The 15509-nt window shown below is 36.3% G+C and overlaps 1 protein-coding gene across 1 annotated transcript in view; it reads left to right on the top strand.

The window, feature by feature from the left end:
* Positions 1 to 3471: 3471 nt before the first annotated feature.
* The window catches only part of LOC106877486 (putative uncharacterized protein DDB_G0279653), a 224664-nt gene continuing 212626 nt past the window's right edge, over positions 3472 to 15509 (top strand). Inside the window, exon 1 of the mRNA XM_052966014.1 lies at positions 3472 to 3886. Coding sequence (XP_052821974.1) covers positions 3832 to 3886 — 55 coding nt within the window. The 5' untranslated portion in view covers positions 3472 to 3831. The remainder of the gene's footprint in view (positions 3887 to 15509) is intronic.

The raw sequence follows: 15509 nt of genomic DNA on the forward strand, positions 1-15509 counted from the left end.
TAGGAAGGGCATCCAACTGTAGAAACTCTGCCAAATCAGATTGGAAGCTGGCGTTGCCATCTGGTTTCACCAGTCCTCAGTCAAATCGTCCAACCCATGCTAGCATGGAAAGCGGACGTTAAACAACGATGATGATGATGATGATGACATGCATATATGGGTACAGGACATAAAAAAAACGTTGAACACAATGAGAAACGAAAACATAAATACAAAAACATAGAAAACGAACTTTTTTTTGAACAACGAAAAAAATAAACAGAGAAACGAGACATGCAACATAAAAAGTATACCCCTCCGCGTTTCGAAGGCAAGGACAATACGTGACTTTGTTGAAACAGTCCTTCCCACAAAGCAAATTAAATAAAATTTATATATATATATATATATATCATCATCATCATCATCATCATCGTCGTTTAACGTCCGCTTTCCATGCTAGCATGGGTTGGAAGATTTGACTGAGGACTGGTGAAACCAGATGGCTACATCAAGCTCCAATCTTATTTGGCAGAGTTTCTACAGCTGGATGCCCTTCCTAACGCCCACCACTCCGAGAGTGTAGTAGGTGCTTTTACGTGCCACCGGCACGAAGGCCAGTCAGGCGGTACTGGCAACGGCCACGCTCAAAATGGTGTATTTTACGTGCCACCTGCACAGGAGCCAGTCCAGCGGCACTGGCAACGACCTCGCTCGAATGTCTTTACACATATATATAAAGATATACCTTATTTGGTAGCATAAAAGACATACAAACATATCAGACACATTTCAATTTTAACAGCACATATTCAGTAAAAAGACTGTTTTTAGAACATCAAAGCATGTAACATAAGACTATCTTCATATATGGAACCTAGGGTGGTTGTTCTGAGACATTTAAAAAATAAGTGCATGCTGTATGTCATCAAATATGGTATATTGTTTTTTGTATCTCCAAATTTTATCCTGAGAAAGAAGATCAGAGGTCATAGCTTTTGCTGGTCCTTCTAGGAGGTTGAATCTAATGTGGTTTATTCAGGTTGAATTACTGAACACTTATGGCAGTGAAGAAATTCCTGGGGAGTTGCAGTCAAGGTTAAATTAAAAACCAACTGATACCTTAAGCATAGCCCAACAATGGTTCCTTTTTGACCCTTTTAGTGACATTAAGACATAATAGGAGCTGAATGAGAAATAATTAACTCCTCAATTTTCTTCCAGGCAAGACTCCACATCTATATTAAATATAAGCTGCTTTTCACTTTCATTTATTTGACACTAAATACCAGTAAGCAAAATATTTATTTATAACTAGTGCAAAAGGAAAAAAGGCAAATTTTTAACATATTTTCATGAAAAAAACAAACAAACCCAGTTGTAAGGGAAAAATGCAAGCACAAATATTTATTGAAAACAACTCTTTTTACAGAACTCAATATTGGTGATATACTTCTGGAAAAGAAATTCTACCGAAAAAGTAATATTTGTACAGAACAAAACATTTTTTATTCAGTTGGTTTCTAACCTTGAAGATATGTTGCTTTCAAATGTACATGGACACATCATTATCATCATCATTTAATGTCTGTTGTCCATGCTGGCATGGGTTGGACGGTTTGACCCGGGTTAGCAAGCTGGAAGGCTGCACCAGGCTCCAATCTGATTTGGCATGGTTTCTACGGCTGGATGCCCTTCCTACTGGTTGGTCTAGGGCTATAGCAAAAGACACTTGTCCAAGGTGCTGAGCAGTGGGGCTGAACTCAAACTTACCTGGTTGAGAAGTTCACTTCTCAACTATGTAACTATGCTGCTTATTTGAAAAGCAAACACTTTAGCTCGGTACATTTGTTCATAGTGGAAATACACTATAAGACGCTAAAGGAACTTTGGAATTACCTTGTATGTATGTGTGGGAAGAGAGAGAGAGAGGTTGTAAGAGGGGCAAAACGTAGTGTCTCTCAATATTTTAAACATCCCTCAATCATCAAAGACAGGTGACATGTTCTCGGGCTGGAACGAGGTATAAATGAGAAATATATTAAGGAAAACTGGTTAGAGAGAGAGAGAGAGAGAGAGAGAACAAGTGGAGTAGAAGGCCGAGGAATCAAGACAGAATAAATGGTGAGTACAGTAGGAGAAAAGAAAGTTAGATATGTATGCACTGGTAATGTGTTACAGGATTAAAGTTGAATGTTGACTAGGTAGATTCCTTGGAAGAGGACAATGAGAGAGAGATGATTTGACATATGTAGTGTCAAGTTAAAATATAATGTTGCAGTGATGAAGTAAATACATGTAAGGAGCTAAAACTGTATTATTTAACAATAATAGAAAAGATAACGGAAAGAAGAGAAGTTTCTTAATAGAACTTGAATTTCTATAGAAAACTCCTTGAAAGAGTTTTCAAACTAAACGAGTGAACTTTCTCCGAAATGAGATTTGGTTGTTTAATTATGATATACCCTTTTCGTTTATTTAGGTACGTGCCCCGAAATGGTAATCTTTTAGCAATTTTCTTCTAATGTTTAATTGCTGCTTTTTTATTTCCGCCTTATTTGCATCGAATGAACACCCTTTAGAATGTAGTTAGACGTTTAAAGTCATTATATTAGAAACTTAATTTCTAATGTAACCTGTTGAAGTTGTAAAAAAATTCGGAGAATGATTTTAGAAATTGCTTCGAGTATAAATAACCACATCAAAAAAAAAAAAAAAAAATTTAAGTGTAGACTTTGATAAGATCAAAATGGTTTAATATTTTCAAAATGTTTAATATAAGTTCACAGGTATCATAGTACAATATACACTTGCAAATATTTTACTAAGTTGTGGTTTAAAACAATTGTATTTCTGTTCGAAGTTTTTCAATTAAATTAAATGACTCAGTTTGCAAATTTCTGGCTCGAGGTTGCTAGTCACATGAGGTCACTGAATGAGAATAAAAAAGCGAAAAATAAAAGTTTACCAATAGTCAACTAACTGACCCCTTAATTTTTTTTTTAAATATCTGTAAATTCTCCTTCTCCCCAACTTTTTTTTCTTACGTTGGAGTTGGCTAACAGGACCGTTTCTTGTGTAACCAAGAAATATCACTGAGAAATACAACAGATCCGTAAACGAAAAATAAAAAGTCACCAAGAAAGATATTGATTATAAAATTAATTAGGGAAAAGAAAAAGTAAAGATAAAAGAGTTGATGAGAGGATTTGAAAGAATAAAGGGACAAAATAAAGTTAAGAAAGAGAGAGAATTGGAGAAAGCAAAATTCTGAATGGCCAAAAGAGAGAAAGAACAATAAAGAATGTGAGAGAAAGGAATTATTAAAAAGGAAAAAAAAAAAGCCAGGGGAGATTGGAAACGATGGAGATAGTGAGAGGAATTTTTAAAAAAAAAAGACGAGCGTGTACGATAGGAAAAAAAAAGGAAAGAATAGACGACAGTAGTAAAGAAAGAGTAAGAGGAGAGAGAGAGGTAGAAAGAGTGAGAGTGGGAGCCAGAAAATGCCGACTATTTTGTTAGCGAGAAGCAGCACATGTTTATTCTGAGAACTATCACCTCAACGGTTGTGTAGGGCAAAACTTTCTTCTATCTCTCTTCTCGCATTCATATAACCGCAAATAGAGGAGGCGGCAGCAGCAGGAACAACAATAACAACAACAACAGCATTAGTGGTTGGAGGCAAGGACGGAAAAAAAAAAAGTAGCGATTTTTTCCTCCTCCTCCCCTTATCTCACTCCATACAGTATCATCTCCCCCACTGCAGTCAGCCCTGCACCCTCTCTAAGAATAGTTTTGTTTCTCCTGCCGGTCGGGCGTCACAGCACAAACGGCCAAGTTGTTACCCACGGTATGGAAACTCCTCTGGATGTTTTGTCACGGGCTGCCTCGCTAGTCGAAACAAATCGTAAGTACTAACTTTCATGTTGACACGATTACACACACACACCACCTTGTATGTTGATATTATATCTATTATAAACTCATTCAATAACTATACGTATGTTACATTATATGTACACTCGTTTAATCGCACTCTTTTGACCAACAATCAATACCACGCATACTTTTTCCTTATTTGAATGTTCTTAAAGCAGTCCCCCACTGCTGATTTTCGATCGAAAAATCTTTATATATATATATATATATATATAAAAAAACGACCTCGCGTGTTTTAAAGTTTGCCAGAGTTTACTAATTAATGTTTATGGTGAAATGAGTGTGGAATTTGACATTATATATATATTATAGACATGACGAAGCGGGAATAACTTTATTTGGGGGTGGTTTTTCTACGAGATATTTACTTTGTTAAATTTAGTTTAACGATTATCATAAAACTTTAATATGAAGCACACGTGTCATTTACCAAACATTTTACAATATCGATATAACTTTTCAAATATTTTTTCTCTTTCTTTCTCTACTTTTCTCTCTCTCTCTTTCCCTCACTCTCTCTCTCACACACACACATACACTATATATATACATATATATAATATAAATGTGGCGTTTTCACTTTAACTGTCGAGTTTTCAAAAATATTCGACATTATATCTCTTTCCGCTATATTTACGTAACTTCGCCACTCATTCAGTCCAAGTCATCAAATAGTTTTCTATGTACACATTCCGTAGTGTTGATAGAGAGATATGTTTACTTCCGCCTCTTATGTTAATTTTTATTTTTCCTTCTTTCTTTCTCAACATTTTTTTGGGTTTTGATGATAACTAAGGGAGGAAAAAATTCTAAATAAATATACCGCGCGTGTTTAGTTGCTACATATTTGTGTATTTTTTTTTCTCACACAAACTTGTTTATTGCATGTGGTTGTTTCGTTTTCACCCCACCCTCTCTTCTAACAATTGGGTCCTCCTCACACAAACATACTTAATATCGATTTTGTTTTTTAATAACACAAACTTTAATTATAAACATTTTAAATCGTCGTATTGTATGTATTTATGTGATAAAACGGAAACCTCGCTTTTACATGACTGTACAATGAAGTACTGTCATTTTTTAATTTTGTCATTGAAACTTCATTTTATATCGATTCAGTATCTTTTATTTTAATTTGGAAAGAGGTTGTAATATGAGAAAATAAACTTTTTACAAGTTGTCTTGCTCAAGATTAGTCCTAATCGAGTAAGATCTGTGATCAAAAGAATTTCAGCTGTGACCATCTCGATCAAAGTACATTTAAGAACACATTACTCAATGTCTCCTTTTTTTTGTTTAGATGATAGGGTGTGATTTGGAAGGAACTTGACTGCTGTAAGAATGACAATAAGGTGGCAGTAGTGATAAAGTTATGGGTAGACTTAACCATCTTTTCTTCCTGTCTGTTCTGTCACCACTTATTATTCCCCCACCCCCGCGTCACTGTTTTCTGATATACGGTGCTTCCACTACCGTCGTCACCTTGTATGTTAACTAAGACCGCTTCCACTCGCCAACATCTTTATATAACGGCTTTACCCTCCGCCACCGTCATCAACTGTGTCTTACCGAGCCAACCACCACCACCATCATCATGACCCGTTCTCTGTATTCTGCCTCACTCCAAGCTGCCGCTCTTGCATTCCTGTCATTACTCTGATTCCTCTGACTATACTAACATCATTTTGTGTCGTCGCTAACTTTTTCGAATCGATTTACATCCCTTGCATTCCCTTTTTCTCTCATTCTTTCTCCCTCTCACACTTATGCCTTCTTTTTGCCATATATTTCAAAATCTTTCTTCCTTTCCTTTCAACTCTCCCGTCGTCCCATTTTTATGTTAGTGGTTGTAACGAGTCTCTGGGTGCATTTGTGTATATGTACACACACACATATATATATATAATTACACATGCACTCATATATTTGTGTGTGTTTTTGAGCTATGGTGGTGTGTGTTGAGCGAATGAAATTTGAAATGTTTCAGACGGAGCCCTTCATTAAACACATTTTCGACTGACTTCCACCCCGAAACAGCAAGAAAGCCCCTGGATGGTCGCTCGACCTGCTAGAAATAGATGCCAAACCTCCTTCAACTCTCTTTTCTCTTAAAAGGTAGTATAACTACAGAGTAGTGGTGGAGAAGAACGACTCGAAACTCTTCCAAAATAAAGGAAACAAAGTTGTAGGAGACCAAACTGTAGTTATGCCAAAAAGGTGAAGGTCACATTAGATAATGTCCTAGATAATCAAAAACACTGAGATGGTCACAGCTGGACTGCTTTTGATTATAGGTCTGCTCGACTGCAGTTGACCCGGACAACACTAAGTGGTATATCTAAGAAGAATTTTGACACGTTCGCTCGACTTATTAGAAATCTCTCTCAATTTACTTCTTTGAAATAAAAATGAACACGTTAGATACTTGTATCTTTGATAGACACCGTTAAAAAGACGAAAATCATAGCTAGCTTGCCTCTCAGTTTAGATCTATTCGATCAGGGCTGACCTGGGTCTAAGCAGAAAAAAAGAGTAACAAAAATCAAAATCATTGCTGCTATTTATTTAATCTTGGGATCAGTGAAAATACGACATTGTCAATCATTTTAGTTCTCTTGTGCAAGGTTCATTGTCCCGTATTTAAAGGATCGGTGAGTGGGTATATGCGATACTCTTACACAAATTTAGTCTGATCCTTTTTACTCTTTGTAACATTCCTCAGTCACATAAAGAATTATTACCTACTTTCCATACTTTAGGTCCAGCACGTGCCCCTCCCCCTCTTTCTGTTTTTCTGCTTTTCTGTCAAGCACGTGTCTCGCTATCTTTCTCTTTTCTCTCTCTCTCTCTCTTTCTTTCTCCCTCAACTTACCGAGTAAAACTTTTAAAGTTTATTCTTGTTTTTAGGAACTTTGTAAGAATAGACTATACTTGGTTCATACAACACACACATAAACACATACACGTGTGTGTGTGTGTGTGTGTGTGTTTTAAGGTTGAAAACATCGGACATGAACTAGGAAAAGAAAACGACCCAATTAAAATGTCTGAATATTTATCAAAACAAGATACGACAGTAACTTCGAAGTTTGCAAGGTCGGCTTGTTAAACAGTTTAACAGAGCCAGCAAAACTTTGATATTATTGTTGTATATAGATTATCATCTCGAGGAGGTGTATTTTATCCAAATCTCTTTGTGAGTGAAATTTCGTTGAGGAAACTGTGTGGAAGCCTGTCGGATGGACTATAATTTTAAAAAAATACAGCTATAGTGTCACTTTGATTTTTATTTGAGAATGTGTGCTAAAAGTGCACGTGTCTGTGAAATACTCAGCCTCTTGTGTGCTAGGTCAATGAGTATGTAATTCAGCTGATTGAACAACTGATATACTCATGTGTGCTTATGTAAATATACATCGTGTGTGTGTGTTTCAGATTGTCTGACGAAGTCAGCTGAGCCGAAACTTCGAAGTTACTTGTCTGCCTTTTCCTTGTATGTGTTCACACACATAACAAGAAAGAAAAGAGAGAGAGAGAGAAAAATAACTTGGCTTCTATTTTCATACAGTTTATTTAGGCTTATGTATTCTGTCACAAACTCTTTGTCTTAATCTAATTCCCTCTGCACCCCCCCTATATATATATATATATAAACAAACGTCTTTAATGTGTACAGTGAGGCTACATAATTTAAGGTTTGAAATCTTGATCCACTTAGTATTATTATGGAAATTCTTGACATATTTCTTTCTTCATTTAGTTCATTTAAACAGTACCCGCACGTTAACCACCACTTCCACTGATATTTTCTTTTCTTTTGTTTCGTTAAATGGCACATTTCCATAGCATTCTTTAAAAATATACATGAACTCGAATTGAGGCGAGACACAGCTACAAACAACGAAGTAAAACTAATAATAATAAAATTTACCGGTTTGGTTCCGAACGATTTTATGATTTACTGAAAAAAAAATTAAAATGTATTGGGAACAAATTTCGTAATCGTTGTTATTGTTTAGGCCCCTCTTTAGTTCGTCAAGTGGACCATCACTAAGGCCCCTCTGCTCGATTCGGATAATGAGGTGTTTTCGTTGAGCTGCAGATCATCCTGAATCAAACAGACCTCTTGATCAAAGCCGTTTTAGGAATTGACCCAGCCATCCTTTTTCTTTCTCTCTCACACCCAATTATGTTTCTAGTAATCCTTTGAGGAAGATTTAGCTGCTTGTTCTAGCACGTCGAACACGCTATTTAGAGGCTCCCTTAATAGTTTCTTATTTAGCCCCAAGTCAACTCTGATTGAGGAAGGATAATATAGATATTTCTAACCTTAACCATCCCCACATTATCCAATGTGTCGTTTTATTTATTTATATATAACTTATTTATTTATTTATTTATTGTAAGACAGTAGGTATAATTTGAGAAAGATTCCAGCTGCTGTTTTTAGCCAGTCGAATGACTATATAAAGAGCCTCTTGTTGGGTTTTTAAGTCTGGAAAAGTGTTTTGTTGGCACTCCGTGAGTTATAATCGAGGTGTGAGTTCAGAAAAAGTTTTGAAATTTTAGTTTCAAACCATTTCACAAAATTTCTGTTATTGCTTTACTTTTTTGGGGAAAGTTTAAATATCACAACTGTCTCGTTCAAAAACAAAAAGTTAATTTGCTGCGAGGCACTTTTTGGACAGGACTTTTTTCATCGAGGAAAGATGAAAATGCCTTTTTCTCTTTGTCTTTTATTTGCGGTCATACTGGAACATTACGGTTTTTTTTTACGTCTAATACTTATATCTGTCTCTTGATTGCCGAACCGGCGAAAGTAAAGAATACGCACACTAAAGTATTTAGGGTTAGGGTTTTTGTTACGCCTAAAACGGGTGGTGTATGTATTCTTTATCTCCGCTAAGCTACGGGGACGTAAAGAAACCAACACCGGTTGTCAAGCGGTGGAGGGGGACAGTCAGTCACACACACACACACGATAGTCTTCCTTCAATTTCTGTCTAACAAATCCACTCATAAAGCCTGGAGTTTTCGTAGTAGACACTTGCTTAGGGTTCCATGCAGTGGGACTGAACTAGGGACCATTTAGTTGGGAAGCAAACTTCCTACCACATGTCACGCCAGTGCCTATGTTTATTATAAATTACGGTGTTTTTCTTTTTTCTCCGAATCGGCAATATCATTTACTTCACCAATGTCTCTACAAAAAAGTAAATACATAAATAAACGATACAACATTCTAATTCATCTTTTATAAACTTTTGTCCAGCAAATCCAGGAACGGCGAACTTTGAATAGACTTGGCTAAAATTTGAGAAAGTGAAAGTGGTACGCTATACTCAAAGACAGCCAAGAAAATTTGACGTTAATAATGGTATTATTTAGTATTGATGACAAGGCAATTTGCAATATTTTTCCACGGCTGGTTTGAATTCTTTCAGACATATATAAATTTATAGAAACATAAATATATCGTTGATTGGCTGTATTTAAAGAGTCCAGATCAATTCAGATCCAGTGTGTATGTGTATGTGTGTATATATATGAATTATAATCTGAATATTAAATGTGTGAATAAAAAATTCATATTTTTATGTATATATGAGCGTGGGGGTGTATGTATGTGTGTGTGTATATATATACACACACACACACACACACACACACACACACACACACACACACACATATGCATGCGCGCGTGTGAACTTGTGTATATACTTATCACATTCAGATCACCGCACATGTATATATATGTACCATTTCGAGTTTCTAAAAATAAATTTTTGCCCCAGCACTACCTCTTTGGTCCAACCACATTATCTCTCTCACTCCTCCTCCCTTCAGCTCTTTTTCCTCTAGAAAACTTTGGTATGTTCGGAATTTTTCAATGTCGATTGTTGGGTCTTGTAGAAACAGCCGTCCTTCAACTGCACGGTTGTTTCCTGTGTGGCTATCATAAAATAAACAATTTTCCCCCACTCTCTCCCTTGCGAACCCTTACAGCAATTAGAAAACAATAGCATGTACAGGCACACTCACACGCACGCATGTACGCACGTACGTCCCATAATTGTCGCATACATAGATGCGTGTTATGTCTGTACGTATACACAAACCAAACACACGTACTGAAATTGCTAAGGTCATATGAAAAAATATAAAGATATATATAAAAATTCAAGTTATACACGCTTACAGAAGCCATGTATTGATACACTCACTAAAAACTGGTATGACCGCTTTTGCTATGACGTGAAAGTTCGAAGGTTTACAGATTGTAAGAAACACGCACACTGTGCTGGAGATATTGAGGAATTTGTTATACATATGTTTCATTTTCCCGCCTACTTTAAATGTTAAAGAAAACTTCAACAGCCACAAGAATTTCTTTTGACTAAGCATATATTAATCCTATATACCATAGACGTAAAGTGTTGTCAATTGCTTGACTGGACGACCACCATTTATTACTGGTATTAATAATTTTGACTAAATTATAGCTAAATAACAAATTAATATGTCTATTAGCTCTTGACTACTGTCATTTTCACAGCCATCCTTTGGTAATTATTTGTTGCTATGCAACTCTGAAGTTTGTTTTAAAGAGATGAGAATAGGAAGTTGTGATGTTTATCCGTCTTGAGGCTACTCTCAGGAAAAATAAAAACACATCACAGACTGTTCTACAACATTCAACATAGAGATAACTGATTCTGAAAGAGATATGGTGCTCTTGGAAGGACTAGATATTAAGTGTTGAAACTTTTCCCCGCTAGAAGTGTAAAATAATTTTTTCTATCTGAAACTGAAATTATTCAAAAGATTTGACCTTGTTCACTACTAGTCTAAGTAACTTAGTATTTGTAAAAGAATAATATAGTCAACTGAATTGATATCATTTAAGTACTTGTTTTATCAACGTTGGCACCTAACCATGGTGCAATATGCAACTATAAAAATGTATGTACAAACAGTAAAAATACTGCTCACCAACCACATGGTTCTGGGTTCAGTCCAACTGCGTGGCACCTTGGGCATGTGTCTTCTACTATAGCCTCGGGATGACTAAAGCCTTGTGAGTGGATTTGGTAGACGGAAACTGAAAGAAGCCCGTCGTATATATGCATATGTATATATGTGTGTGTGTTTGTTTGTATGTCTGTGTTTGTCCCCCCAGCATCGCTTGACAACGAATGGTGGTGTGTTTATGTCCCCATAACTTAGCGGTTCAGCAAAAGATACCGATAGAATAAGTACTAGGCCTACAAAGAATAAGTCCTGGGGTCGATTTGCTAATGGTGCATGTGTCTGTGGAATACTCTGCCACTTATAAATTTAATGAGTATACAGTTTAGATGATTGAACAACTGAATGTTCATCGTTGAAACCAACAAAAAGATCCATCACATTTATCAACCTTGGAATTATGAATCGCAAAACAGACCTTTGTGGAATTTGAGCTTAGAATATAAAAGAATGTAACTATAGGGTGTCCCAAAAGTCACTGATGGGTTTTAATTTCTAATAACTTCCTTAACTCTACAAATAAATGCATGAAATTTTGCAACAATATAAAGGACATAATGGAAATTAATATGCACCAGTCAAATTTTGCAACACCTCTATATCACATATGATAAATGACATCGCTAAAATGGCAGCCATTTTTGGCTTCGCATGCCCATGCTCTTTCCAAAACGTGCACCACCATAAGACCCTCAAGAGTTTCAGACCCCACTTCTCTGATTTCTCTATTGATGGTCTCCTTCATTTGCACCAGGGTCTCCAATTTGTTGACATGCACTCTCTCTTTCAGGTATCCTCACAAGAAAAAATCCAGGCTAGTCAAGTCTGGGGAACATGAAGGCCATTCAAATTAGACATCACACATGGTTCCAAGAAGATGGGACAAACTGCTCATACTGCAAGAGAAACAATGCAGTTGCTATGGCAATGCTTTGGAGAGAGAATAATCTCCCACCACGGCAATGTCAACTGGCCTTCATGTTCCCCAGACACCATGTTTGTACTGCAAGCTATTTACCCTGATACTTACTGTTTATGCTCTAGATATAATAATAATAACAGCTGAGACCCAGAGCCAGAAATTTTGGTGGGGAGATGAGTTGTAATTAATTTAATTACTCCAGTATCTCAACAACATCTATTTTATTGTTTCCACTGGTGATTGATCTCGACATGACTAAAGACCACGTAATATGTCACCAATTCAACACTGCCATCCACTTTTCTTCTCATAATTCTTTCTACTATAAGCACAAAGCCTGAAATTTTGCGGGAGGAAAAGGGGTGGGCCAGTTAATTACATTGACCCCAGTGCTTGACTGGTACTTTTTTTGCCATCCTCAAAAGGATATAAAGCAGAATTTGAACTCATAATGTAAAGATTCTGGGAGAATTGCTTCTAAGCATATTGTCTGGTATACTGATGTTTCTCACAGCTCACTGCCTCTCTGTCCTTCTAATAATATAACGGCTGTTTTCTAGCATTGGTGCAAATTTAATGGAGAAGTGCAGATAGTCGAATTATTTCCTGTACTTACCTGGTACTCTGTTTTATTGACCTACCCTCCTGGAAGAACTAAGTGCTGAATTGATATTGATGGGATAATGTTTTCTAATTTCAAAACACATTTTCAAGGAGGAGTTTGCAGTGTATCTTCAATGTTAACCCGAGATTGCAGCATGTATTTCATTTTATCCCTCCTTACCACTTCGAAGGATGAAAGGCGGGATAAACTGATATTTTCTAACTTTAAAATATATTGTTGAAGTGTGTGTGTGTTAATGTAATACTCAAAACCTCAATATGCAGCTGGTATTTATTTCAATGGCATATTTTCATCCTGTCCTGAAGGATGAAAATTAAAGTTGAGTTCAGTACATTTGCTTCATTGTCATCAATTTAACATCCACTTTTCCTGTGTTTGCATGGGTTGGATAGAATTTATTGACGCAAATTTTCAATGGCTGAATGCCCTTCCTGTTACCAAGTAAGGTAGCATTTCCCCCATGGCCAGATATTTTTTGTAGAATCTGCTTGCGAAGACCTGTTGGGGCAAGTGAAATCAAAATCGTAATTGAACCAAATTTGATGACTCGCACCTGTGCCAGTGGAGCGCTAACAGTACCGTCCAAGCGTGATCATTGCCAGAGCAGCTGTCTGGCTTCTGTGCCAGTGGCACGTGAAATAGCACCATTTGAGCATGATCGTTGCCAGCATCGCTTTACTGGCTTCTGTGCAGGTGGCACGTAAAAAACATCATTTTGAGCGTGGCTGTTGCCAGTACCACCTGACTGGCCCTCGTTCCAGTGGCATGTAAAAGCACCCACTACACTCTCGGAGTGGTTGGTGTTAGGAAGGGCATCCAGCTGTAGAAACTGCCAAATCAGTTTGGAGCCTGGTGTAGCCATCTGGTTTCACCAGTCCTCAGTCAAATCGTCCAACCCATGCTAGCATGGAAGGCGGACGTTAAACGATGATGATGATTGGAAATGAATGATACTGCTTGTATGACAGTGATGTCAAAACAAGTAGACACCGTTTTACCTGAAGATCACAGGGGCATGAAATGCAAGTTGCAAGAAATGTTCTCAGCTTCAGTTTTAATATATATATATATATATATATATATATATATATATATATATATATATATATATATATACTATTAAAAATGAACTTCAATCTTGCTTGCTTGCAGTGTTACACAGCCAAACTAGTGTATAATGGGAAAATATTATGAGAGTTAAGTGTCCCTGAAATGTGAATACAAACAGCATAAAACAAGTTTTGTGTAAATTGGGTCAGTAGTTCTTGAGATATTGGGGGTTTTGTGGGTATAAATACCCAAAATGGTGTATAATGGGAAAATACTCCGAAAACAACGTAACCCTGAAAGGGAGAAAACTCTAACCTTTCAGTTAGACATATTAGTGACTTTAACTTGCCAACAAAGAAATACAAGTTGTTTTTTACAGTAAATGTTTCTATTTTCATTTTTTTTAAACACAATATTTTAATCATTTAGAAATATTTTTAAGTGAATGTGATTTCAAGAATGTAAGTTATTTGTACAGTAAGTATTTATATTTTAGTTTTCTTTAAATAGACAATACTTTAATCTTTTTAAAAATTATTTTCAAGTGAATACCATTACAAAATTTCTTTTTGGCATATTTTTAAAATAGTGAAAATGACTTTAAAAATACAGTAAATATTTCATAAAAGACCCATTCATAATCTTGGTGTGAAATAATTTATTTCTATAGGTTTATTTGAGTGCATTCAACGTATCTCACCTCCAAAGATTTGGCTGCTACCACGTAACAGCTATTTGTGATAAAGGACCCGAAATAACTGGGTGTGCAAGAAATAGCAGCCAAATCTTTCTTTTCTGAGGAAAGGAGCCATTTACATGTGATTTCAATGTCACATTTGTTGAAAGCATGTGAAATAACCTGGAAAAGAAAAATAGCTCTGAGGTCCCCACTTTCTTTTCCAGAAGAAAGTGACTTGTGGTGGGTTTGGGTGTGAGATACGTTGAGTGCATGGCTAAAGGGTTAAGTGGTATCAAGTTATATTAATTCTGAGCAGGAGTGGAATTATCACATGGCTGATCATTGTATTTAAATAATTACATACTAAAGCAATTCAATTAATATATCACTAACAAACCCTCAAGTTATTAATATTTGTATTATTACCTCCACCAAGGAAGGAGGTTATGTTTTCATCAGTGTTGGTTTGTCCGTCTGTCCATCTGTGTGCAAAATAACTCAAAAAGTTGTGAACAGTATTTGATGAAACTTGCAGGAAAAGTTGGTTATGACACAAGGAACAGATGATGAAATGTTGGTAGTGATCCGGGGATTTGTATGGATTCTTGAAGGATTTTTCATTTGTTATATTTACTTTACATGAAGTATTACAATGTTACGTTGTTTGAATTCTTTCTCTGATTATCTCCCTTGAAAACACGTTCATGGTTTTCATGTAACCTATGGTGGCGTTGCTGCTTCCAAAGTTTTATTTTCGTTTCTCTATTAGTAATTTTACTCGCGTCTCTGTCTTACTAGAAACTGATGGATAAAGGGATCAAACTATATAAACAAATGGCAGCGAAACAGTTCAGAAATTAAATGGCACTAACATATTCAAGGGTTGCTAAAAATAGCAGCAAAGGAGGGAGTGGTAGCAGCAACTGATGCTGGACCCTTGGGGGATGATTGATACTATACTGACCACAGAGGGATGTAAAGTAGGTAGGTAGGTTTAGTTTGGTAAGGTTAGGGTCAGGGTTTTTTTTTTAAAATCATATGGCTATGTTATTTTTTTTTTACCCCCGCCAAGGAGGTTATGTTTTTGCGGGCATTGGTTTGGGAAATTGGGCGATTTTCAGCATGCGTTTATATGGGTGGAAATGACCTGCTTGGCGGAGGTCTGCGCTCTCCGAGTGCTTTTCTCGTTACAAAACATTTGTTTTAAATAAATAACATTAACATCACAAATATACTTTGAACTTAGAAACAAAGCCTGTTGAGTATTTCTCCCCACCCCC

Source organism: Octopus bimaculoides, chromosome 3 (assembly GCF_001194135.2).
Source record: "Octopus bimaculoides isolate UCB-OBI-ISO-001 chromosome 3, ASM119413v2, whole genome shotgun sequence".
Taxonomy (NCBI): Eukaryota; Metazoa; Mollusca; class Cephalopoda; order Octopoda; family Octopodidae; genus Octopus; species Octopus bimaculoides.